Source organism: Papilio polytes, unplaced genomic scaffold (genome assembly GCF_000836215.1).
Source record: "Papilio polytes unplaced genomic scaffold, Ppol_1.0 DF824158.1, whole genome shotgun sequence".
Lineage (NCBI taxonomy): Eukaryota > Metazoa > Arthropoda > Insecta > Lepidoptera > Papilionidae > Papilio > Papilio polytes.
The window spans coordinates 2288773-2314621 of NW_013525046.1; the positions used below are offsets into that span (position 1 = coordinate 2288773).

General features: G+C 33.7%; 2 protein-coding genes across 2 annotated transcripts in view; one reads left to right on the plus strand and one right to left on the minus strand.

Annotated features, from left to right (window-relative positions):
* The window catches only part of LOC106111511 (secretory carrier-associated membrane protein 1), a gene marked incomplete at its 3' end in the record, with an annotated part of 6998 nt that extends 5836 nt beyond the window's left edge, over positions 1-1162 (minus strand). The window contains exons 1-3 of the mRNA XM_013293628.1: positions 945-1162; positions 764-865; positions 465-495 (exon numbers count right to left, since the gene is read on the minus strand). Coding sequence (XP_013149082.1) covers positions 465-495; positions 764-865; positions 945-1001 — 190 coding nt within the window. The remainder of the gene's footprint in view (positions 1-464; positions 496-763; positions 866-944) is intronic.
* A 766-nt stretch (positions 1163-1928) lies between these two features.
* LOC106111512 (furin-like protease 2) overlaps positions 1929-25849 on the plus strand; it is a 189111-nt gene continuing 165190 nt past the window's right edge. Inside the window, exon 1 of the mRNA XM_013293630.1 lies at positions 1929-2198. The gene's annotated coding sequence lies outside the window, so the exon portion shown is untranslated. The remainder of the gene's footprint in view (positions 2199-25849) is intronic.

Sequence of the window (25849 nt, forward strand, 5' to 3'; positions counted from 1 at the left end):
TTATTTTAAGGCTTCTTTTGATTTATATTAATTAATACTGTACCTAGTGTCTTTTTGTGTTTATACAATATCATGTACTTACCCGCAAGCTAATAATTACATTGTACATATTTAAATTTTCTCATTGTAAGTGAAACATTGTGTTTTTTATGAGAAAAAATATCTTTAAACCTAAGTAGATGTCAGTCTAGATAATCTAAGGTTTAAGTTACAGTTATTTTCTAATGCAGCTTGGAATTTTGTATGAGTTGATAGCAGACACTATTTCAGGTATACCAAGATGTAAATGGATGTAGGTGGAGAGAAATTCAACTCGGAGACAATGAACTTAGATACCAATATATGTAAAAAGACTTATTTGCATAATGTAAGCATAAAGGACTATAGGGTACTTGTTCCCAAGATAAAGTCATAAATTAATACTTTTTTCAAAGCTATCAGTTGTAATTATTTTAACCATAAACAAGATATAAAAGCAATTATTTGAACAATTAACTGAAACATTGTCCTAAATGTAAGATAAGAGTTTAAAGATAAGACTAACAGTTTATGTATACATTAAATATTTAAATTTTTTATCTTAGCTAACATAACATAAATAAAATGGCTAACAGATCTACAATATTGTACTAATGGAGTATATTATTTATAATGTAGATTTTGGCAATCAATATGTACAATATTCCACGTATGTAGATACGATCCTTAGTGTGGTTAATAATACAGTTCATTAGATTTCTTATGACTAATAACAGTAGTATACCGTAGCCTGATTTGCATTTTGTTGTCCATCAAATGGGTTGTAGTCGTCCAAACCACGGGTCGCATTTGTTGTACTTCTCGCGACTTGCTGCACAGACGGATCCTGAAAGTCCGAGGAATATAAAATAAATAATCATAATGATACATAACAAATTACATACAATTCTATCGAATTCACTTACAGCAAACGGATTGTCTATGGTTGGATCACTAAAGGGATTATCTTCAAATTGCGGCATTGGTTGCGATTTTAATACGCCACTTTAGCAAAATAAATATTATGTAGCACAATGGAAATATTTGCAACTATATTTAAACACAAAACGCAATAAATTTTAGATCCCGACACAATAACTGACAGATCGCGCTGACGATGGTGACGAAAAATGACAGTTTTCAGTTTTCATAATGTTGCTAGTGTAGTAACTTTATCAAAGAGTTTTATTTTAAAATACAGCGATACAGCGATAAGCGAATTGATTTTGATTTAAACTGAATTCTTCAATTCCCAGACTTGAATATAAAGTGTCAATTAAATCAAAGAGAAAATAAAACATTTGTCCTGCAGTCACTTGCCTCCGCCATCTTTCCAACTATAGGCTCTACTGGGCACTGAGCACTACAATACAACGAACATTCGTAACACTCCTGTAATTTCAACTGAGAAAAAAATCAAAATGACTTCATTCCACGCAGTAATTAGTAGTAGTCTTTAACGTAATCATCGTCATCACCAGCTCACTATACTTCCCCACTGAAGGGCTTGGAGTGTACCCTAAGTTAGGATGACTAGGCCCTAGCTAACTATCTGGTCCAGTGCGGATTGATTGACTTCAATATCTTGCTATTACGCAATTACCTTTAGGTATACTGGTAAAATATATCAACAGAAATTTAAAACCCAATGTTGATAAAATTAAGTATCAGAAACCTTCATCATTAACTGGTTTAATTTAATTTTAAGAAAGTGTTGGACTTGCTATAAATGACGTTAAGGCGTTGGAAAGTAACGATAAACATTAACGTTCATAGTTAAACCATTGTATAAACTAATGCACTCGAGATTAAGTTAAAATAAATCAAGTTGTTTTAATTTATTCAAAACACTTATTATCTGTAAGTTGGTACTCTGGAAGCGAAAGTGGTTTTACAGTTGGCAGCTATATTTGTCAGTTTAGTGTACGGTTCTGTCAAAGTAGGCAGCTGTTTACGTTTTGTATCGTTATTTTGCGATCGTTTTGCACAACTTTTGTTATACCGTATTGTTTTTATTTTAACACTTTTGCTTCTACGATATCGGTGAATTATATGTGTGATTTTTTTGTTAATTTCTTTAAACCATGTCAGATGTCAAGAGGTGAATAAGTAGTGTGTTTGTGTCTAACGTGTGAGTGACAGTTTTTATATTGTTTGGGATTCGTGCGATAAACATATCGGTGAGTATTTCCTTTTTTACTCTAGGGGGTTATACAAAAAATATGTTAAACGGTGTAAAGAAATTGACATATTATTATCAAAGTTTATCTTGGCGAGTTTATGTTTATAGGTCGTAAAAAAGGCAAGACTGAGATTTTGGGGGCTATGGAATAAAAGAAATAAATTAGACGTGGCGCGTTTGAATAGTGTTAGCGATTAGTTACGGGTGTTTGGCGCGGTCAGCGGCGTACGCGCCGGATCCTTCGCGCATGCCCACCGTAGCTTGGCGAAAGTTGTTTGCTCTTGAAACCGAGGAAGTACTGCCTGGGCAACGAAATACAGGTGTTACAACACTGCTGCGTGTATTTTATATCTATAGAGAACATTGCACTCCAGTAGCTTAAGAAAATATGCAATATTCAAAATATTAAAGATTTATATGTGATTTTTCTAGTTTATTAATCTTCAGCAAGTCTTAATATTCAAGAACAATGTTAAAAATTACTTGTACAAGGCTGAATATCGATATTCATTCTTTAAAGTAATTTAAAAACAACAACTACTCACCAGAGCGGTGAATGAAATCTTAAGTAAACAATGGCCACAAACAATAGCTGATTTTTGTTTATTGTTTCTCTAGGTAGCATATGATTAGCTACTGTTTGAAATACCATATCTTAGGGGTCATGAATGAATTACTAGTAATTAAAATTTACATAAAATTATTGTCTAAAACGAATTAAACACTCACTTATAATCTTCTAGCGATGGACCAATTAGTTTTGGACCTGTCAAGGATCTTTAGAGCCCTGATTTGTTGAGACATTTCTAATTCCTTTTTGATAATGCCTTTTGAGAGTTTAAACAGTTTAATTACAATAATTATTACACATAAAGTCAAATCTTATCAAATATTAATAAATGTTATTTACATTTTTAAGTACACATAAGAAAATTTTAATGCATTGCTAATTAAATTTTACTGCTTCTATGTCTATTAGACAATTTTATTATATTGTACTGCCATAAAAATTTTATGGCGGCTACAAAAAACAATGTTATTTACAAGGTTTTGCCCCCAAGTTTATATGTATGGAAAAAGTAAACATCCCAGCAAATTTTACCAAGATTAATGAACTATTTGGGAGATATTTAGTAAAACACATCTATCTATCTGTTCATCCATTAAAAATTTGTCGTGTAAAATATTACTAAGATTATAGAGTTTTTTAAGCCTCCATGAGACACTCCTTTAAGAAGCGAGCTTACAATTTCCTCAAAGGCCGGCAACACATCTGTAGTTCCTCTGGTGTTGCGGATGTCCATGGGCGTCATTGACCAACTTTGTGTTCCCGCCGCCCGTTTACCCTCTCTTCATATAAAAAAAAATTTGCTCAGCAATTCCAAATAATTTTGCAATTTCATTATTACATCATTTATTTTGTAATAAATATACCTTATTGTAACAAATAATCATTTGATACCAACATTTGATATGTGCTGCAGTTTTGCCGCACATTGTGATTTGTCAAAGAGAATATTGAGGTCATTGTGAAATAATACACTGTGGCACTTTCACTTTACTCACCTTGTATAATATTGTTTGAATAACTTGCTGCCAATTTTTTTCATATTGTATATTTTATTTCGTTGGAACAGAATATTTTATAGGTGTAAAGCAACTCTAACTTCATTTCAATTTAGTATTTATGATTTTAGATTTTCCATTAACCAATACTTTATAACCTTTAATTCAAAGACACACACAAATGCACATAAACACACACTCGCGCACAAATGCAACATAGAAATACACTAATAAAAATAGGTATTACTTCAAAATGTATAACTACTAGATATAAGTAAAATGTAATGTATGGAAGAACGCACTATTCTATCTATTCTATCACTATATTATCTTCTTGTAAAAAAATTATTATTAAAACCATATTACTATTATTTATTTTGTTAATAAGTCATTAATTTAGTCCCTAATATCAGAAAGTATCTATTAGATATATGTTCATTTAGCAATGGTTTAAGAAATTAATAATAACTGAAATGCAGTTATATAGTAATTGAAAATAACCAGTCATAATACAAATCCCCATTTGAGTCATAGCAGATAACTTTTGTATATTTACTCTATTTATGTAGAAGGTAATATTTTACATATATTTGTTATGCTTATGTACATCAATATTCCTTGTATACCAACAAACTTACGCCTTAAAGTTAAACTTAGGAATAAACTGAGCATAAGCAAATTGTAGTATAAATTTTACTTATACTCAGTTTATTCAAGTTTAACTTTATACCGCGTTAATTTGTAAGGCTGTAAATATTATAACAAAACTATTTAACTACGTCGTAGTTTTTGACTCCAAAAATAGACAAAAAAATGGGACCCACCTACAAGCACTACCTTTTGGATAAAAAAAGAATTATCAAAATCGGTCCACTATCGGCAGAGTTATGCCGTAACACACATAAAAAAATATATAAATAAAAAAACATACAGACATATTGAGTACTTAATTCTTTTGGGAAGTCGGTCAAAAAGTGAAAGTCATATGATATATTCTTCCTCTTAATGGCTTAGGTTATAGGGTATATTCGTTTTTTAATTAAATTCATTTTTATTGGTATGTAAATTATGTTATGGTGCAATTAAACCATAAACAGCTAGTTGCAGTCATTGTTTTTGTATGAGTGTATAAACTCGCAGTGATCTTTTTTAATTCAAGCATGAAGACAGTTATATTTTCTTTCACATGTAACTGTACCAAATGTCATGGGAATAGTTTTGAGCACATGACATTGTAGCATTGATCTAATAGTGTTAGTTGATAAGTTTACATTGGCAATTATAAGACAAAGGTAATTGTTATAGTTCTTATGGCAAAGTATTTAACTACTCTCCTATTAGTTCCCAGCCTTTGATATCTATTTGAATAAATGAACAATGGTACAGCTATAAAAACTTCCTTTCTTACTTCCTTTAGTATCGATTTTATAGCAATCGATAATAGATATGAGTAATCCTTCTAATAATATGAGAAAAACTGAATGTGTGTGAATAGGAAGTATTTGTATCATAAAATATGCCACTGTAAAGTATTCATAATTCATATACAATCAAAGAATTAAATTTTAGAATTAAAGAGCTGTCGCACGCAAACTTCGTTAGCGCAAAGGACCACCCGTTACGCCATTATACAGCGCGGAATTTTAAAAAAAGTAACCTATAATATGCACGTCTATGTCAGCAACCCTTCAGTGAAAGACTGGTCGAAATCGGTCCAGCCGTTTTGGAGGTTGCTCGGAACAAATGCGGCTTGTAGACAGACAAAGAAAGTTTAAATGCGATTTTCGTTATCACCAACATCATGTTCCCGAAATCTGAATTTTTGACAGTACCAGACACTTTAATTTTATTATATGTATAGATAGATTGAACTTCGTTTTGTTACATTTTGACAGGATAATTATATACAAAAATATAACTATCATGTTATGAATAATATAACCTTGTTTATAATTTTTGAAGTTTTTATAAGGTCATATAACAGGGAAAAATATAACATTTGTTAGAGATAAGAACTGAAATAACAATCCTATTTTTTCCTTAATTTTATTTGTGGTGTAACAAATTACTATGTCCCACAATTTTTAACCAACAACCTAAAAGGAGGCTATCATTTTATCTGTATTTGTTTGAGTTACCGCAAATCTTTGGTCTTAATGTACCAATTTTGCTTATTCTATTTTTATTTGAAAAATAGTGCTTCTAGGGGGGTCCTATTTTAATCTAATATTGGCACAATATACCATTTAAAATAGCTTTTACAAACAGATAATTAATATCAGATCAGTTGAATTGAAATTAATTTTCAGTACTGAATGTGTAGGTAATAGTCAGTCCAGTTCATCAGTCAGAGTCATTTTAGATTTGTGGATCTGTTTGTGAATTAAACTCCAGTATGACGTGAGCCTGCACTATAAAAGCTAAATCATGCTACTGTAATTAATTGATGGAATATGCAATGATGATAAAACGTTGCCTGTTTGTGACATAACTTTAGGGTGTACTTATAACGGTAACATGTTGATGAAGTTTGTATAGTTTTTATAAAGAAAAAGAAGAATAATGTCGTGTCACAAGTAAAATAAGATAGTCATTGATAACTAGTAATCTTTTACAAAAACCTATTTTGTTATTCTAAAAGTGCATTATTGTGCCCTATCTGGAGATAGGAGCTCAAACATGGTCCTTCGAGCCGGATATTAAATCAGTATATGTGAGTCAGTACCTGTATATGTACTTGATTTTGATAAGAGATTGCTTTTAATGTATAGGAAACAATTACGGTTTAATGTTTCAATTTGTCTGAATAAATCAATAATATAGAATTTTGTAAAATTGACAATATTTGAGCTTAAATTTGTGTCGTTATTTAACATGGCTTGCTATTAATATTTTTTTAAATAGACGCCAGTAAGAATAATCGATAAAGTTAGGCAGCGTAACGGTTATGTCGACGTATTCAGGTGGCCGTTTGTCACCTTATGGTATTAAAAAATGTACTATAAAGTAAAAAAAATCTATGGATTCTATATCTATTCTCTATAGTGTAGAGAATAGTAGTTAAATGGAGACTTACATGTTAAGTAAAACTTCGAAACCCTTAAGGCTTTTTACATTAACAATGGCCAATTAACATTATTAGGAGAGGACTGATATAAAATGTACTGTTTTTTGTTGAAGCTTACATTATTAATGGCGAAAAAAGTCCGACCTATGTAATAATTAACGTATGCCATTGTCGCCCTTAATTAGAGCGGCTCGCATTTATTCTATTGTCTCCGTTGTGTATGTGCCCGTGAGGGGGAAGGGGGGCGCTTTGTTCGTGACCCATTAACGTTATATTGTGGGAGATGACGTCTCGATTTGGTAACGAAATTACGTAGTCTGAATGTTGCTTAATTTCACGCGTGTGACGACTGATTTCGCAAATATTGTGTTTCAAGATATATCATTTTATTTAATTATATAAGCGTCAATTGCCTAATGGTTTGGGTATGGACTACCGATCTTGCGGTCGAGGGCTCGAATCCCATTCGACTATTGTGAACCATGTACTATTACAAGCCTAGAGCTTAGTTGGAGTGGTTATAGGAAATGTAAATTAACAAAAATCTACTATGTGAAAAAAAAATCTCATAGATTATCTTACCTTAGGTTAAAAAGTCGTCTTTATAGGACAATGTAGTAACTATTTGTTCAGTGGTACTAGGTAACTAGGCTATCAATTCTAGCTAAGATACTTGAGTGTTTATTTAGTAAATTATCTTACCAAATGTTTACATTTTAATGTTCCTATTGGAAAACCGTTGACCTCATTTTATCATGCTGGGTTTTACAACGTGATCGATTGAATTTTTAAATGTTATATGTAATTTGATAATATTATGTATTGTGATGTTTGGTGGGCGTCAAATTAGATTTATTATCTTTGGTCCATGGAATTAACTAGACTTGTTTGCCTATAGTGTTATCGACCTCATTTCCGGTGTAATAAAAATGTTTGGGTATTGGCGAAAATGGATATGGTTGTTGTATTGACTTTTGTTGTAAAAATGCTTGTTAGCAATCAAATATTTGCATATCAAGTATAGTGGCAACCTCCTTGCTGATGGTTGTTTTGCATATCATAATAATTATTTCCAGTCCAGTGAGCACAAACACAGTGAGTTTAAAGTCAAAGTTTCAGTGGTAGATTACAATAGTTTTTTTTTTTGTTTATTAGGTTTATTCAAGGTCAGTTTGAAGTTTGTATTACATCAGAAAGGTAGTAAATAGAGTTATGCGGGCAGAATGTATGAGAAGTGGCGTTGTGAACGCTCCATCGAACACGTATAGCTCAACTTTGCAGATAAAACTCTACACCGCCGTCATTCCGATGCGGGAATGTATTTCGTGTTAAATGACCTAAAACAGGTTAGTTTCCTTCTAAGGGTGTTCACATATTACCTCGCTTTGATATCTGAAAATATGTCAAGTAATCTTTAGTCTTTACACTGGTTTTAAAGTCATTGTGACCTTCAAATGTTTAATTTAATTAGAAATGAAATAGAAGTATGGATTGCGATCGTATTAAGCACACATAATAACTTCTATAAACAGGTATGTGAACTCTGTACTTCCCAACCAAGCCTAAGAATATATTAATAAGTATCTTGCGACCCTGTCCGCGCGGACTTAAAAAAAAGCAAGTAGCCTAAGTGTTCATCCAAACTATCCTCTACATCTATGTTAAATTTTATCGAAATCCGTTTAGACTACAAACTCTAACAAACATCCATCTTTCTAAACTAACGCAATATTAGTAAGATTTTGACAGCCAAATAAGTACATGACGGGACTTTTCAAGATAAATAATTGGCACTGCATTAATTTGGTTTGATTTATTAGCACTTTAATTTGTCAGCACCTTTATATTTCATAACAGAGTCAATGAATGTCTGGCATGAGTGGACTTGGATCGATGTCTCGTACAACGCATATATCACGTCATTGTAGTATAAAACTTCGCTAAAACTTTACTTATGAATATGATATTGAGGAAACTTCGGCACAAGTGTAATGTGACTGTTGGGTCTATGACTATTTCTTACTAACGATATATTATAACTAGCTGTTCCCGTGCGACTTCATCCGCATTAAAGTATAAAAACTGTATTTTACAGTTTTATCAAATTTGCAATTGCAAATATCAAAATATTTTTTCTTCCTTGATGTTGGCAGCTTGTAGTTTATGGTCCCTTTCCCACATTTAGGTGTTTTCCAATTTATTAACCCTCTAAGTGTAATAGCATGAAAATATGTAGCCTAAAGCGCGTCGTAAATGTAGAGGTTTTTATTATAGAAATAATTATTCAAAAATATGCGGTAATTTCTTATATCCCACGCCTCAAAGTAGTGTGTGTTCACGCATAATAATATTAAGTACTAACCTTTTCCCGCGACTCCGTTCGCGTGAAATTAAAAACACAAAAGCAATTAGCCTATATGTTCTTCCAGACTATGCTCTACATCTATGCCAAATTTCATCGTGATCTGTTCAGTAATTTAGGCTACAAACTTTTACAAACATCCATCTAAACTTTCGCATTTATTATAATTAGTTTGTTAGATTGGAAACTTATTTTAATAATAATGTAAAATCAAGTGTATCTAACTATTTTAATTGTACTTACTTGAATAAGAACGACTATGAAATCTTTATTTAAAAAAAGATTCTACTTAAGATGCAGTTGTTTGCGCTCGTTTACGAAACAAAAAGGTTTTTAGCAAGAAATATTTTTTTACATCCTAATGAACCGAGCAAGCTTTAATTTTTTTTAGATACTGCAGATGAAAGTAAACCCCGAGGTTTTTCTCCTGAAATCAGGTTAACGATTTCTTTATCTAGTAGTCGTTTAGTGGCGCTCGACGTCGGGAATTTGAACATTAAATTTTCGTGCAACGAACTCTAGAAATTGCCTAAGATTATAACAATATTTCGTATTAGCATATAAACGAGCCTCGTTCACCTTGTACGATATTTGAGAGAAATGAGGTTTTATAAAACAAATTTGATGATATTCTCTAACAATAATGATTTTTTTTGTGACTGAATGGCCACTGTTTGTCTTGAAGAGATATTTACAGTTAAAATTAAAAAAAAGTTGTCTTTGGATCACCTGTAAATTTACGAAACTTTCAATAAGCAGAGTATTGTTGCCATTCTTTTCGAACTGGCCCAATCCGCTAAGGGAGTGCCATAGACAAGAAATTGAACTGGCATTTACAGATTCACCAGGCTTGAGGTGGCCGATGATGGCGCTTAGCCTAAAACTCGTTTATAAGTAACTAAGCTCGAGGGCTCAGAAGCTTCGCCACGAGCCGTTACTTCGTTATTATTACCGGATTGGGACAATAATGATTAGTATAAAAATGGTATTGAGAAACGAACTAAGCGCGAGTACTGTGGGACGAAACATTCAATACAATGTTGCCCTTTAAATCTGAAAGCAATAATGGTAGAGGTCAACGGTTTATAGTCGTAGTTTAAAGTACAGTACTAATCGAAGCGATATATCTTATGGCTGTTTTATAATAAATTCAACTCCAAAAAACATGTTTTACACGCATTTTTTAGCGCTGTAATATAAAAAAAAATTAATATGCCCACAAATATTACCCTTCCAAATTTTCGTCAAAATCGGTCCAGTCGTTTCTATGATTATTAAAAGAGGGATAGACGAAAAAAACTGTTTTTTCGATATTACTAACGCAAATTTCTACGAATGCTTTGTCTCTATTTTACATATCGTCTGATTTTTAAAGAGAAATATATTTTTATATGTGATTCGACTGGAAACCAAGGTAATACTGTTTATTTTGGGTTAGACGTTTCTCAGGTAATTCAGGAATAGTCCTCTTAGATGGGATACAAGGAATGCCATTTACAGCTCTTGTGATGTAATGGTCAATGGCGTCCTTCAGCTATAAATAAATAATAGTTTAATCTTGTTGTAGATGCCAATTAGAGATCTAATTTTGGACTTGAAGCCAGTATATATACAGTACTAGCTGTTCCCGTGCGACTTCATCCGTATTAAATTACGAAAATTCAAAAAATATCAATAGCAAATGTCAAATGACATGACATGACAAACCTTGGCAATCTTACTTTCTCTATGTTGGCAGCAACTTATGGTCTTTTTCCCACATTAGGGTTTTTATCCAAAATATTTACCCCATAAGTTTAATGGCGTTAAAATTTATAGACTAAAGTGTGACGCAAGTGTAAGGCTTTTTATTGAAAAAAGAATTATTCAAAAATATGCTGTACTTGCTGACATCTTGGCAACAAAGAAGTATGTGTTTACGCTTTATTATAATAGTATAAATTATTAATATGAAAGAAGAGATCAAGTAGGAGCGGGCGCATCTTTGACTAAACGCACAACTATTGTGCGATTGTCGATTGTTTTGCAGCTTCAACTGTTGAGTTGCACAACTAAAAAAAACGCGTAGTGTATACCTGCATATAAATCAGTCTAAGGAATCAGAGCGAGACTAAACGTTGTGCGATAGTTTAGTTTCAGGTGTGCGCACGCTCTAAACATCGCGATTTTATTAATAACCTAATCACGTAATATATACAGAGATGAAATATCTCTTTAGAAATCCCATCATACGTGTTGAATACGAATATTTATAATTTAGTTATCTAACTTTTTTATCTTTAATATTATGGATTTAATTACCCATTGCAGTGATTAAAAAAATATGACGTGTTACATTGCGGGCAATGTATGCATATAAGACGGATGTTAAAATTTTGTAATAGTTGGTCGGCAGTGAACGTTTGACCTTGTGTTACGGCATAATGATACTCGAATTCAACTAGGTAATTACCTTACGTTGTCAACCATCAAGGTTTATTGTATACTTTTTAAGTTTATTGCCTTTTTAAAATATTCGACCTTACTTGGATTGTTGCTAGGTTTTGTTTTTATCTTTTTATATGAAGTGAATAACTTTTCCTTCATACTTTGTAACCTGTTTGACGTGGTTTTTACATTTTTAATTATAATTGTTTGGTTTAATTAGTTATTTCTAAGCTGGTTTTGAATATATTTCACACTAGTAACTTAAATAAATTAATTCCAGAATGAAAGTAAAGTTATATCAAATGCGTTGTTGCTTGCGACTCCACCGCGTGAGATTAAAAAAATAATAAATTTCTTTACTCAGTGATAATGTAGCTTTTTAATGGTGAAATAATTTAAATCGGCCCAGTAATTTGAGTTATTTCAATACATACAAAATTCATTTTTTTTCTCTTTATAATTAGTATAGATTTAAATCTTGCGACATTTTTCTTTAATTAACGCGTTCGAAAACATGTCATATCTTTTGACAATAGCAACACTTAATTTTAGGGCCTGTCCCACTACTAGCTGATAGAGGCTTAGATAGTTTAAAAATGACGTGACTGTCAGATAAGAAAGAAATCCGACATTTTATTTTAATCGTACCCTTAGCCTCGGTAATAACTATAAGCCAAAGCCATAAAAGTGATGTCAGTTATTGAGTTGTGAATTGCCGGCATGAGATACCGATGGCTGGTATACAAAAGTTGGTCGGTCCGTCAATTTGTCGCGTGATGAAATAACTTATCTTATTTGTAGACAGACGACCGCAGTCCCGCCGGCCGCCTAGACCGTGACAACTTAAAAGCCAAACGAAACTATTTTCATTGAAACTTTTCGAATTGTATACGGTAAGCAGGGCTGTCACTTCTTATATTGATGAAATTTATATTTTTATACAATTTATGTGTTTTTAAAGTTTGTGTACATTAAAGTATGATACTGAATTGAACAAGAGTCGGATTATGCAACATAAAAATGAACTCATAATTTACGAAGTTCTCCCTATGACCGTACATTAAAAAATTACAGATTAAATTGCGTGTGTCAGTTTTTACTGTATATTTCGTCAGTTAAAACTGAAGGTGTAATCCTTTAGCAGTGTTAAGTTCTATTGTTGTGTTATGAGGGGTTATTTGATTATAGCAACTATCATTTCTAATACTTTTGACACTTAAATATATTTCATTTTTTATTGATTCTTCTTTTAATTACGACAAAAATTGTACCTGTAAAAAAATTGACAACCCTAGTTAAAGGTCGACCAAACCGTCCGCGGTTCTTACGGGAGCGTTCTTTGACAGTATGAACTCGATATGAAAACTCGACGATGGCTTATTACGTGTGTATAAGGAATGTTTTATACTTGCCCAAGTTGCCAACGAAATAAATTGAAACTCATATAAATTCCAGTTGTCTAGTTTGAACTTATTTCATTTATGTGACCGGCGTATATTTGATTCAGAAGTTGTTTATTATTCGACGTGGTTAAAAAGGAATTTTAGATAGAGATATGTACTAGGGTTACAGTTTAATGTTCATTAATGGAATTCTTTCATTAAAAGAAGAGCGTCGGTGGCTCAGTGGTTTAAGCACTTGACTTGTAATCTAGAGGTCTTGGGTTCGAATCCCGCCGCCATGTACCAATGTGATTTTCGATTTTTCGAATTTTCATATGTACATAATTTACCCGACGTTCTTACGGTGAAGGAAAACATCGTGATGCAACCTGCACACATCGGCGAAGAAATTCAAAGATATGTGTGAAGTCAACCAACCCGCACTTGGCCAGCGTGGTTGACTACGGCCTAGTCACTCTAACTTTAGGGTAGGCTGCGAGCCCCTCGGTGGGGACATATAGTGAGCTGGTGATGATGATGATGATGATGATTGGAATTCTTATTTCCAATCTTTCTGAGAGATTGTGCAATATTGGTCTATCTTATGGTTTCTCAGCTACGTTTAATGTTTTTGACCGACTTCCCAAACTATTGAAAACTGTGTGAAATTTTTATTCGATTTTTTAATAGATTAAGGGCATTTAATTTGATAGGCTATAAAGCTTTTAGTCTTGCGATATTTCAGTCCGTACGTCCGCTTATAATTACATTATTCGCCAGTTCGATCTCTGTTAAATTGTTAATAGCAATTTTAAGTGCTTAAATTCGTCTACTCAATATTCTAGATAGAGGGTTAGGATCTCTGTTTTAAAATATCGTCAAATTTTAACTCTGATATTAAAATTGGTACTATTTAAGTGGTAGATATATGACCTGAACGAATCTCGATGAAGTTTGGCGTAGATATAGAGGGTAGTCAGGAAGAAGACATAGGCTACTCACTTTTTTTTAATCCCACGCGGACTTCGCGGACGAAAGTTAGTGGAATATAGATTTATGGAAAGGTGTGATTTTGTTAAGCTGAAAGCAGTGTTATTAAAGGTCAGAATAATAACGCTTAGATATAGTAAATTGTTACAAAACTTTTTATCTTTTTTTGTATTTTAACAGTGATAATAGCGAATTATATGATACATGTAAAGATCACTGTTCATACGTGGCGCTGCCGTGTTCAACCGCCACGACATCATATACGGCCTCTTTATTGTCTCTAGGGCCGTAATCGTCGCAGTTTTACGTTTCCCCGCCGTCGATTTACTGGTCTTACTGATGACACAACTTCGTTGCAAATTGCCCCATAAAAGTTATTTGTGCGCTCCGCCATTTTGGTATACGTTTCCGGACGTCGTCACCTATTTTCATAGCTTTATCGTGTAAGGTGCGGTTTCGAAATATTTTTTTATGATGTAAGGGAATACACATGCCAGTAAAATGTAACAGTCGCTTGTATGCCAGTTCATGAGATCGTAAGAGACAAGACGTGTCAGTGCCAATCTTCGTACGCCACTCGATACCTCCCTTAACTAGCGCATCCGTAGCTGACAGGAAATCAAATATCTTTCCTACTTCCATGCGAGTTACTGACTTTACAGTAAGCGTTTACACATTCTTGTAGATGGCATGTATGTCAGTACCTGTGTTATGTCATGAATATTCTCGTATTTATGTTAATATTGTTTTCTTTGCTATCTCTTTGTCTATGACGTAAATATTTTAATTTCTCAGCCCGGTTGACCTTTATTTTACATGTAAAAAACATTCTTTTACTTTACAAAAAAAAAGATTATTTTTCCTTGTAAAAATATCAGGGTAAAGACAACCAAAGCACAAATTAATCCTGAAAAGGCTAATATTAAATGGATACAAATATACCTAGAATATATTAAAACAAAAAATCGTATACGTTATCTAAAAATCATGGTCACAAGATGATTTGAAACGTAAATATTCCAATTGAATACATCCGTCAGGTGTCACTTGTTTTATATGGCGTATTATTTGTCGCATTGTATATTCAATACGTGAACTTGTCGCCTTGAAGCCGCTGCTATTTTTGCTCCGAATTAGATGTAAATGTTCTATTTAAGGATATCTTTTGTAATTGTAACACGTTTGCATGTAGACTGAACTTTGTACGATCAGATGTTTCCTTATAGTAACATATTTTGATGCCACAAAAAATATAAAACATAAAAAATTGCCGAGTCTAGCATTTTTTATACCATAAGGCGGCAAACGAGCAAGCGACCACCATCTGCCAAAATAGCGAAGCGACCGCTGCCAATAGACATCCGCAATTACAGATGTGTTGATTATTGACGGAGGGGGAGACGCACATAAGAGGATCTCTTCCCTTCCTATGTGACTCCTCTACCGTCAAATCCAATTTCCGTCCTATCCTTTCCTTGTAAGAAAAGAGTGGAAAGGGAAAGGGACTAAAATTAGGCTTCCCCTACAAAGGTGTGTTAGATGTCATATAAAACGTAGTTATTTTAGCTAGTGTCTGTTATGAAACCTTGGTAATTACACGTTATTAAACCTCTTATAAATGTAAAGAAATAATTATAAATATGTAAGCGAAGCCGGTTTGCAGACTGTTTATGAGAATTTCTTAAGCTTCTATTGTTGTCTTTGGAACTCCTAACTACACTTTCTTTGTTTTCGATTTTCATTTATTTAATTTAAAAAGTTGTCCTAATAAGTGACGTCATACGTCTCTTAACTCACCCTCGATTTCTTGGTACTTCTAACTACTGTTTCTTTGTTTTCGACTTTTATTTATTTAATTTAATGCGTTGTTCTAATAAGTGACGTCATATGTCTCCTAATTCACCCTCGATTTCTTTAGTACTTCTAACTACAATTTCTTTGTTTTCGATTTTCATTTATTTAGTTTAATACGTTGTTATAATAAGTGACGTCATATATCTCCTATTTCACCAAAAATGATTAAAGAATGGTTTGTTTTCGAATATTAAATCGAAATTTTCAACGTGAAATTGGTCGATTAAACTTATTCGATGATATTCACGTTTTATGAATGCAATAAAGCAATTAAAGCGAAGCCTTGGGGTCACGCGATGAAGACAAAGTTTCACTATCATATAAATCAACTCCGTGGAAGTGGTTTAAACTTGCATACTGCGGAGCGCAAACTCGAATTATATTCTTGTTTTTTTTGTGCGCCTTTTCTGTTTATTATTTTCGTGTGTTGGAAAGTTTTTGGAAATCCAGCGCTTTGTGCTCGATTTATTTGAATTATGGAGTAAAAATTTAACGCTCATTTTAGTTTGAGTTTAATTTTCTATTCGTTTGAGCTAAGTTTTTAAAGGTTTATAACTCACATGGTTTACGATTTTTTGTTTAGTTTGTAATGAGGGTCATTTGCAATGATGAAGGATAAAGCTGGGGGTTTTAAGAGCCTTATTAAACTTAGTGGACACCTATTATTTTTTTATCTTTATCCATTTGAATGTGGAGGGGTACACTGGTAGAGGTAGGTACCTACCTAACTAACCTTAGTTGGATTGCATGAAAGGTGACATGATCACGAAGGGAGTGATGGCTGAGATGACGGATGATAGAGTTATTTGGAGGACGAAAACCCGGTGCGCCTACCCTGAGGGAGTAGGATAAGGCAGGGGATGATGATGATCCATTTAGTATGGTGATAATGGTACCGTATGGTTTTCAATCATGTAGTTATTTCAAGCATTTTAAAATAATCCAATTCATTTTAAAATGTTATTTCATTAAATATAGCCTTGAAATATTGTGGCCGATATTGCATTTCTGTTTGCGAGAAACAGTGGATAGTTTCGTGACCTCCTTTCTGTTCATTATGAACGCGGTTCTGACAGTATAACCCTAAATTTACTAAAACAAGGACACAGATAAGACTGCCAAAATTTGGTGGATTTTGTGATTGTGCCTCAAATAATCACGCTTTGATAATAATTATACTTTCTACCGTTCTTGAATCGTTATTTCATTATTTAGTAGCTAGTTTTTATATAGAGTTATCAATTTTTAACTGGCAATCTTAATACCTTATCTGTGAAAATGTTATCATTCAAAACACTTTCTTAGAAATAACCTACTTTCTTCCTATTATTGGTCACTTTTTTCTTGATATGTTCTTTGATATGAATTTTCTTTGTTCAGGAATATCCTTAATAAGTGAAATATTATGTGTAACCTACACCCCGCGTAGTTAATTGATACTCTCCTTAATTTCGGTTCGTGAGCGGCTGTGTTTGGTGGGAATGCAGAACTTTCCCTGCTCCTCGTTTAAATGACGATAATTATGCCCCATTTAGATTTTCCACCGCAGTTGGCAGACATTTAAATTGGCCCGCCTTTAATTGTATGGAGACGTATAATTTAACTTTAGTTAATAGTTTTATCAATTCTCTAATGCGTTAGAATGGATGACTGCATATTAAATACATATTTTTTCAATAAAATAAATATTAATAAAAGTCATTATTTTCGTTTCAAAAACTACCTGTAATCTTACTATCTTGCTAATATTATAAACGTCAAAGTTTAGATGGATGGATGTTCGTTAGAGTTTGTAGCCTAAACGGCTGAACGGATCTCGATGAAATTTAGCATAGATGTAGAGGATAGTCTTGAAGAACACAGAGGCTACTATTATACTATACTACTCTATTATACTCTATTATATTATAATATATATATAATATATACTCTATTATCTCTATTATACTATACTACTATACTACTCATTTTTTAACGTGGATGGAGAGGCGGGGCGAAAGCTAGTATAATACTAATGGGCGAGATGTCTTTTTCTGTTTCTGGTTTCAAATAAGTCTAACATAATATTCTAGATCTGTGTTCAAATACATGTGTCCAAGGCTTTGTACGTTATTGCGTCAACTGGCCAGTAACAGTGTAATAGTAATATTAGTGAACGGACGTTTCTCGACGCATTGCCTTGCTCGAACGCAATTGTCGTTATGTGTTTTGACATCGCCTTGCAACTCATGTTAACTTATTAAATTATTTGATTATAATAGTGTTTAGAATATGCTTTGTATCAGGAAGGTATAGCGATAATTTTAAAAGGAAATTATATGGATCAAATAAGCTTGTTTTACATTACATTAGCTATCAAATCATATTTACTTTTGTTTATGTTCCTAACGTGGTGTTTCCCGTTAGGCTGATAAATCTACTAATAGGCCCAACGGGAAAATAATCCATAGAGTCAATTGCGGACGGCCCAAAGAGATAAACTAAGAATTTGTACACCTATAATCGTAAATCTCTTTACCTTGATGAGGGGCATTAAAACTATAGTTAGTAGACTACTTAGTGGAGTAGTGTAATTATAAGAACGCTGATTTATCACAAGTTTAAGAAGATTCTCTGTTACAATGTCGTCTTTGTTCGTACACGAGTGGAGAACTTTGATTGAATGAGGATAAGAAGTTTTTGTAACACATGATGGGAAAAATAGGGTTGTGACTAAGGTCGGATTTGAGTTACCGGTAAGTTTCGTCGAGTTTTATCGGTTTTGTTAAATAGTTTTCCCGAGTTATAGCCTTAAGTGTGATGATACTTTGAAAGATTAGTAGTATTAATTTTCATATAGGACTAGCTGTTCCCATGCGACTTCATCCGCATGAAATTGTAAAAATTTCATTTTATTGTTTACATTTGTCAAATTATCAATTGCAAATGTCAAAATGAGACATGATGTCAAACCTTGGCAACCTTGATTCCTTGATGTTGGCAGCAACTTATGGTCTCTTCCCCACATTAGGGTTTTTATACAAAATATTTACCCCCTAGTTTAATGGCGTGAAAATGTATAGCCTAAAGCGTGACGTAAGTGTAGGGCGTTTTATTAAAAAAAGAATCTTTCAAAATATGCTGTAATTGCTGACATCTTAGGCAACAAAGAAGTGTGTGTTTACGCTTTATTATAATAGAAGATGATATTTAACAGATGAAAAACAAATGAAAAATAATTTATTTGAATAGAAATATCTAGAAGGTAAAGAACATTGCTTTTGAAGATAATAGAAATGATTATCTGTAGTAAACAGTAATCCCGCACTAGGCGCAGCCTGTATTGCAGCCTTATGATCTAATAAACATTCCCTAGATGGCGTAACTTCAGAAGAAGAAAATGGCACTTTAAGAAGAAGAAGATGGCAATAAAAAAATTAAAAGTGATGTTAGATATGTTATTAAAAAACCCGCGTTTGTTAAACTTGGATGTCCTGATAGATAACAAAGCCATAAGGTTCTAGTAAAGAAAAAGAAAGTAATAAAGTTTACGTTTAAATAATTCCACTTTCCCTTTCATGAAATGTTATAGTTTGGCGTTCCGTTCCTTTAACGGTCAGACAGTGAAAGTTGTGTGTTGTTTTTCGACGTCTTTCATAACCACCCGATTTGAATTCTTATGTAAATTGTAAAGACGTGTCTAGTTAAGTAATAGCTTTTATCTATATTAAGACCGCTCTTCATTACTTTTTGTCGTTTTTGTGTTAAATGTTTGCAATGAAAGAAGAAAGGCGTGAAATGGAACCAATTCCGTGTTTCGTCTGATGAGTGTGCTGCCGGAAGCCAAATTTTAGTACCTCTTTACCACCCTTTTCTTATAAGAAGAGGATGGGCAGAGGAAGTGGATTTGAGGGTGGCGGATTTTCATAGGAAGGGGAAATATCCTCTTTATGTGCGTCACCTCCTTCGTCGGATAAGGGTAGGCAACGCATCTGCAATTGCGTATGTCTATGGACAGCGGTCGCTTCGCCATTTTGGCGGATTCAGGTGGCCGCTTGCTCGTTTGCCACCTTATGTTATATAAAAAAAAAGTATACTAGTTTTTATTTATGATTGGTATACAAATTTTTACGCAATAAAATAAGAAGTAATATTAAAAACCTTTAACTGGTAGTAAAACTCTTCAAAGACTGATGATCAAATATTGAAACTAATTTTAAATCTTCGCTTTGTAAGCGTAGCTTATAATCGGATAGGTGTCAAAAATTGAAAAGAAATTTGGCACACCATTGACTAAGCTACCTCACAAATGCGATTTTCGATTATTTCGCAGCCAATTCAACTGTTTAGTTGCACAAATAAAAATCGAGTAGTGTGGGCGACTCCATGTAAGCTCGTAGAAATCAAAGCGCGACTAAACGGTTGTGCGATAGTTTACTCAAAAGTGCGCGCGCTCTAAGCTTGGCCTTATCGGATTTAAATGACGTTTCAGCATTCGGCCGTTAGCCCACTTGCTCCTGGATTTCGGAACACCTGTATATGGTCACACTAACGGGAATGTCCATTTACAAAGGTTGCAGATTGGTGTTGGGAATGTAGGAGTGCATTATCGTTATTAGTTATCTGTACATCAAACACTAGGACGCGTGAACTGAGCGCGTTTGTATATCGTTTGAGTGTTTATGTTAGCCTGGGTTGTGTGAAGTTTCGTTCGTTAATTACACCATAAACACTTATCTAGCCTGCCGTTTGCGTTCCGAGCCAAATTGTTAACGGTACTCCAGTGTTTTGTATCGTCGACAATGATTTGCATCGTTTAGTGTTGTAGCTTCATGATGTACCTTTGTTTCAAACGAAAGCATTTCAATCCTTCAACTAAGAAGGTCATATTACAGAGGTTTATTCAGTTTAAGTTATACTAATTTTATAAAGAGGAAAACTTTGTTTCATTGTGATGAATAGGCTCAAACGACTGGACTGGTTTTAAAAGTTCTTTCACCATTTGAAAGCTACATTATCCACGAGTAACATAGGCTAAATTTTGTTTTGGAAAAAATTATTTGCAGGCGGAGCCGCGGGCAACTGCTGTTTTAAGTACAACTGATGTATTAAAGAGAGTTAGTGGCTCAGGGGTTTAAGCACTTGACTTGTAATCCACAGATCCTGGGTTCGAAACCCGCCATGTATCATTGTGATTTTCGATTTTCCGAATTTCATATATACATAATTTACCCGATGTTTTTACGATGAAGGAAAACATCGTGATGCCTGCACATATCGGCGAAGAAATCCAAAGATATGTTTCAAGTCAACCAACCCGCACACCAGCATGGTTGTCTGAGCCCTAGGCACCCTTTACTTAAGCTGCTAAGTAGCTGGTGATGATGATGACGCGTTAAAAATTTGTTTATAACTTTTCATTATCCTTGTCATGGTTACAAAACGATAGAAATATAGATTTTACTTTGACTTTAGTTTCACATTGTCTCTGTCTTGAATTGTAAATAATAGTGATTCTAAGAGGTAACTTGTTTTCAGAGACAAAGTTCATTGGCTTTAAGTACGATGACATTTTAGGTCGGAGTATTCTAATCTTACTATCTCACTTCTTACTAATATTATAAATGGGAAAGTTTAGATGGATGGATGGATGGATGTTTGTAGCCTAAATGGCTAAACGGATCTGGATGAAATTTGGCATAGATGTAGAGGATAGTCTGAAAGAACACATAGGCTTCTTTTGTTTTCATTAATACCACGCGGACGGAGTCGCAGGCGGAAGCTAGTAACTATATAAAATAGCAAATATTGATATATAATTTAAAGTGCTGTTTTTAACAACAATGTTTGTATTTTAGTCTATATTTGCTAGAATATGTTGAGGGTTTCATTATATCCTGAAAATGGGAAGAAAATAAAGTGTTTTCGTTAACCGTAGCCGCGAAATTGCATTGAAATTGGTTCGTGTAGTCACGTGATGTAAGCGTTCGTAGTATTATTTCCAACAGAACATGTACCAGTTATCAGAGAGAATGGAATGAGTGTGTGTGCATAATAAATTTGACTACGTATTTGCATTCTATTGCTCCTTTTGTTTAATTTAACTAAATAGATATTATATAGAATTATAAATGGACTGTGTACAGAATGTAGTTGAACCTACCAATTATATCGATGTGTTGTGATAGGATTCTGTCATATTTGTGACTTTATATATTGAGAGCGTATGGCTTTGACTAAAATATCGCACAACCGTTTATTCTCGTTTTGATTCCTATGAGCTTATATGGAGGGATACTGGATTTTTAGTTCTGTAACTAAACAGTTGAATTACCTGCAGAACAATCGACAATCGCATAACAGTGGTGCGAGAGTTTAGTCAAGGGTGTGCGCGTTCTATAGCTGGGTTGCTGAAGTTTCCATTTATTTTATCATTGCCTTGTGATTTATTAGTGTTAGGTTAAACTAAATTTTATAGGAGTAAAACTCAACTTACGTAGTTCGGAAATGCATTTAAAGAATTTATCGAACCAAAAACACTAAGGAATGGTGAAATGTAGCTGGGAAACTGGCCATAAGGGAACTAACCACTGGTCTTATAACTCATCTGTTCCAGTACTTTTAAAAGAAGTAAGGGCTTATTTAACTTTCATGTCATAATAAGTTTATTTTTTAAATGAATCATTAGAAGACTTCGGTGTTTGTTAGTGACTTCCTTTAACTTTAAGCTTATGTTACGCAATCTACTTAACACACTGGCTGTTGTACTTTTCATGTTATACTTGCGACTTACACTGCAAGATTAAACAACATCCTAAGTTGCCACATCAACATTGCGGCAAACTTTCCTCACGCAGCCCCCTACTGTTTTTTGTTTTCGCAAATTCGTCTTAAAAACATTTCGCCAACGAAATATTCACCGCTGTTTACGTTTCAACTTGACGGTTGTTACGCAACTTTGAATCTAATTTAGACTTAATCGTTTTAAGAGTGAGCGCGTTTTTTTTGTTGCTTTAAAAATATAATAACGGGTCTACGTTTGGGATTTATGTCTGTGCTTCCCGCCTGTCCGTATGTACGGATTTCCTTTTGGCTTCGTGTAAATAAGCTGGTTGTGTTTTGTTTGCCATTTTAACGGTTGTAAATCGTGCGAGTAAAAACGTTAGCCGGCGACTGTTGCGGCGCCCCTGCCTCACGTATTTATAAGCTCCTGCAAAAAATATATCTTAATACCAGATAGAGGTATGTTGACTTAGACGCCCGTTTTAATTTATAATCGTGCCGTGGAAGCGGGGAGCAAATATGGTCGACGTTTTCTTTTTTATCCACGCTTGTGTAATGTTTGACTGCTGTATTTATTTGATGAATAAAACGGTTGATCTTTTAAGGTATTTTACGATAGTTACATAAATATCTTTGCATAGGTGCGTGCATAACAAGAATGGATAAAATACGGAATAAGTATATTAGAGGAAGTTTGAGAGTAGAACCAGTGGTAGAGAAGGTACGGAGTAAAACGTTATCATGGTATGGGCATGTTATGCGGAGGGATGAATCGCATGTTACAAGGAGAACGTTAGTTATGAGTGTTGAAGGGTATACCTAGATAGAGATGGATGGATTGCGTGAAAGGTGACATGATCAAAAAGGTAGTGATGACTAAGATGACGTATGATAGAGTTTTTTGGAGGACAAAAACCTGTTGTGCCGTCCCTACGGGAGTAGAATAAGGAGGATGATGATGACATAAATATCTTTGCATAGGTACGTGTTTATAGAAGAGACTAGACTAGTGTTAGATGTTTGTAGCCTAGACATACCATTTTACGAAGTATGCTTAATCGTAATATAATAACGACAAAACATTGTTAATATACCAGCTGTTACTTAAATACATAAATGCCTATAATGTAGAAATAATGATCAAATATCTCATTTTAACAAGCTAATAGGTGTCAGTTTTTACACTTCAATGTTGTAATACATATGTATCGTTTAATCTAAAATATGTCTTATTTGTAAGACAAGTAAGGGCCAATTTACAACATTGCCGCAAGCTATTGTTTATATTGTTTCTAATACAATTTGCAACGACATTACAGCAGACTGTTTATGGCCAGCAATATCGAGACAACCGCCGGCGAATGGTTGTATCTTACACTACAAAGGGACACAGGATGTTTCATTTCTCTCCCGTTTTTATTTTTAATAATCTCTGAAGGTCTTTTTAGATCGTGACTTATTGTTGTTGATGTAAAGCTGTAAATTCATTATTTTGTTTTTTTGGGTTTCTTATTATTACATTAAAAATGTATCTTGAGTTGGATGGATCGATAATAGAAACAGAGTGAACGGTTTTTGTCTTTCAAGTTAATCTATCTTCTGTCATCTCAGTGGTCATTCTCTTTTTTAACATGTCACCTTTCATGCAATCCATCTATCTCTTTCTAAGGCTACCTCTACCGCTGTTACCTCCAGTCATAACTTATGTTCTCATTGTCATATGCGATTATTCCCTTATAATATGTTTGTAATGCAGGTTACATTTATACACACCAAAGGTAAATAACAGAAAACGCTTACCTAACACTTTATTAAACGTTCAAGTGAAAACGAAGCAATGAGGTGTTTGGGTTCGATTCTCAACCGCGTCACGTACGTGCGGTCACGTGAGCTGTAGCGGTCAGCGGTATGCTGTTTACGTAACGTACATGTTGCGTTGCCAACTGTTTTTGCATGTTGACAACTCTAGTATTGTCGGTTTAAGTTTTTTGTTGATAAGGCGTATATATTCGTTTGGGTAGTTTTCAATACTATAATCTTATGAATATTATGTACGAAAATTTAGATAGACGGATGTTTGTTGGAGTTTGTACCCTAAACTGGTGAACGGAACGGAACCTCGATGATATTTTACTATCTTGGTGATGTGTTCTAACCTGAATCTAGATAATCTTTTGTTTTAATTTACAGAAATAAAATGTATCATTTATGTGTAGTTATTGTTATTGTCCTAAATTGTAAATGTATTTTACGTTTTATGCTATAGTCGGGCTGATTTCAGTTGGTCGTTGTGAGAAAAAGTGTCACGTGTCGTCGTAGGCGTTCGCTCGTACGCCGGCGGCCGTCATAATCACGTTTTACAACGTATACTTTTATTACCCATTCTATGAGTTGGCGTAACATAAGGAATATCGCACTGTAAAAGTCCGCGAACACTAAAATAAAGCCCAAACTCGTTGTTTTCCACGCTTTTCATGAATAACACATGTTTTATTAACATCTTCACTTTGTAATGTCTTTGTATTGTGGTTATAATCTTGCGTTTTATGGCTCATTGCAGTGAAATGAAAATTCTGAGGTGAATTGCGAGAACCGAGAATGTTTTAAAATATTCATAACTTTTTTTTTGGATTTTCGTGGCATGATTTTGTTTTATACTTCTTTGGAACATAAAGTAGATTAAAGTTGATGAAATATTTAATGAGATATCTATGAAAAAATACTTTAATGTCTTCTTATGTTTTCTGTGTATGAAGTTAAAATTTATTATTTTCATGTTTACTGTGATTTCCTTTGTACTATATTTTGACGGATTACCCACAATGGGTTCCTTTGTTATTAGACCAATATAAACCGTTAATAATAGCTTATTATCTAAATCTTAAGGATTCATAAATTATCATATTAATTTGCGGGATTTGCATAGCTTCAGAAATACCGTAAACATCTTAAGCAAAGTAGCGAGCAAATGTGAACGCATTAATTCTCAAAGCGCATACTCATCACCTTTACTGAACGTGCTACGTGCAACCGCGAATTCCGCAACACATCCAACTAGCTTTTACATACGTCTTCGTAATTGTGTCTTTACTGGATCGCTTAAAACCAAAGTAGAGTAACCATATGCAAGTTATTTTTTTGGTTTTTGATTGGTTAGGATGGACATGTTATGAGGAGGGATAATACGCATGTTTTTTTTATAATATAAGGTGACTAACGAGCAAGCGGCCACCTGAATC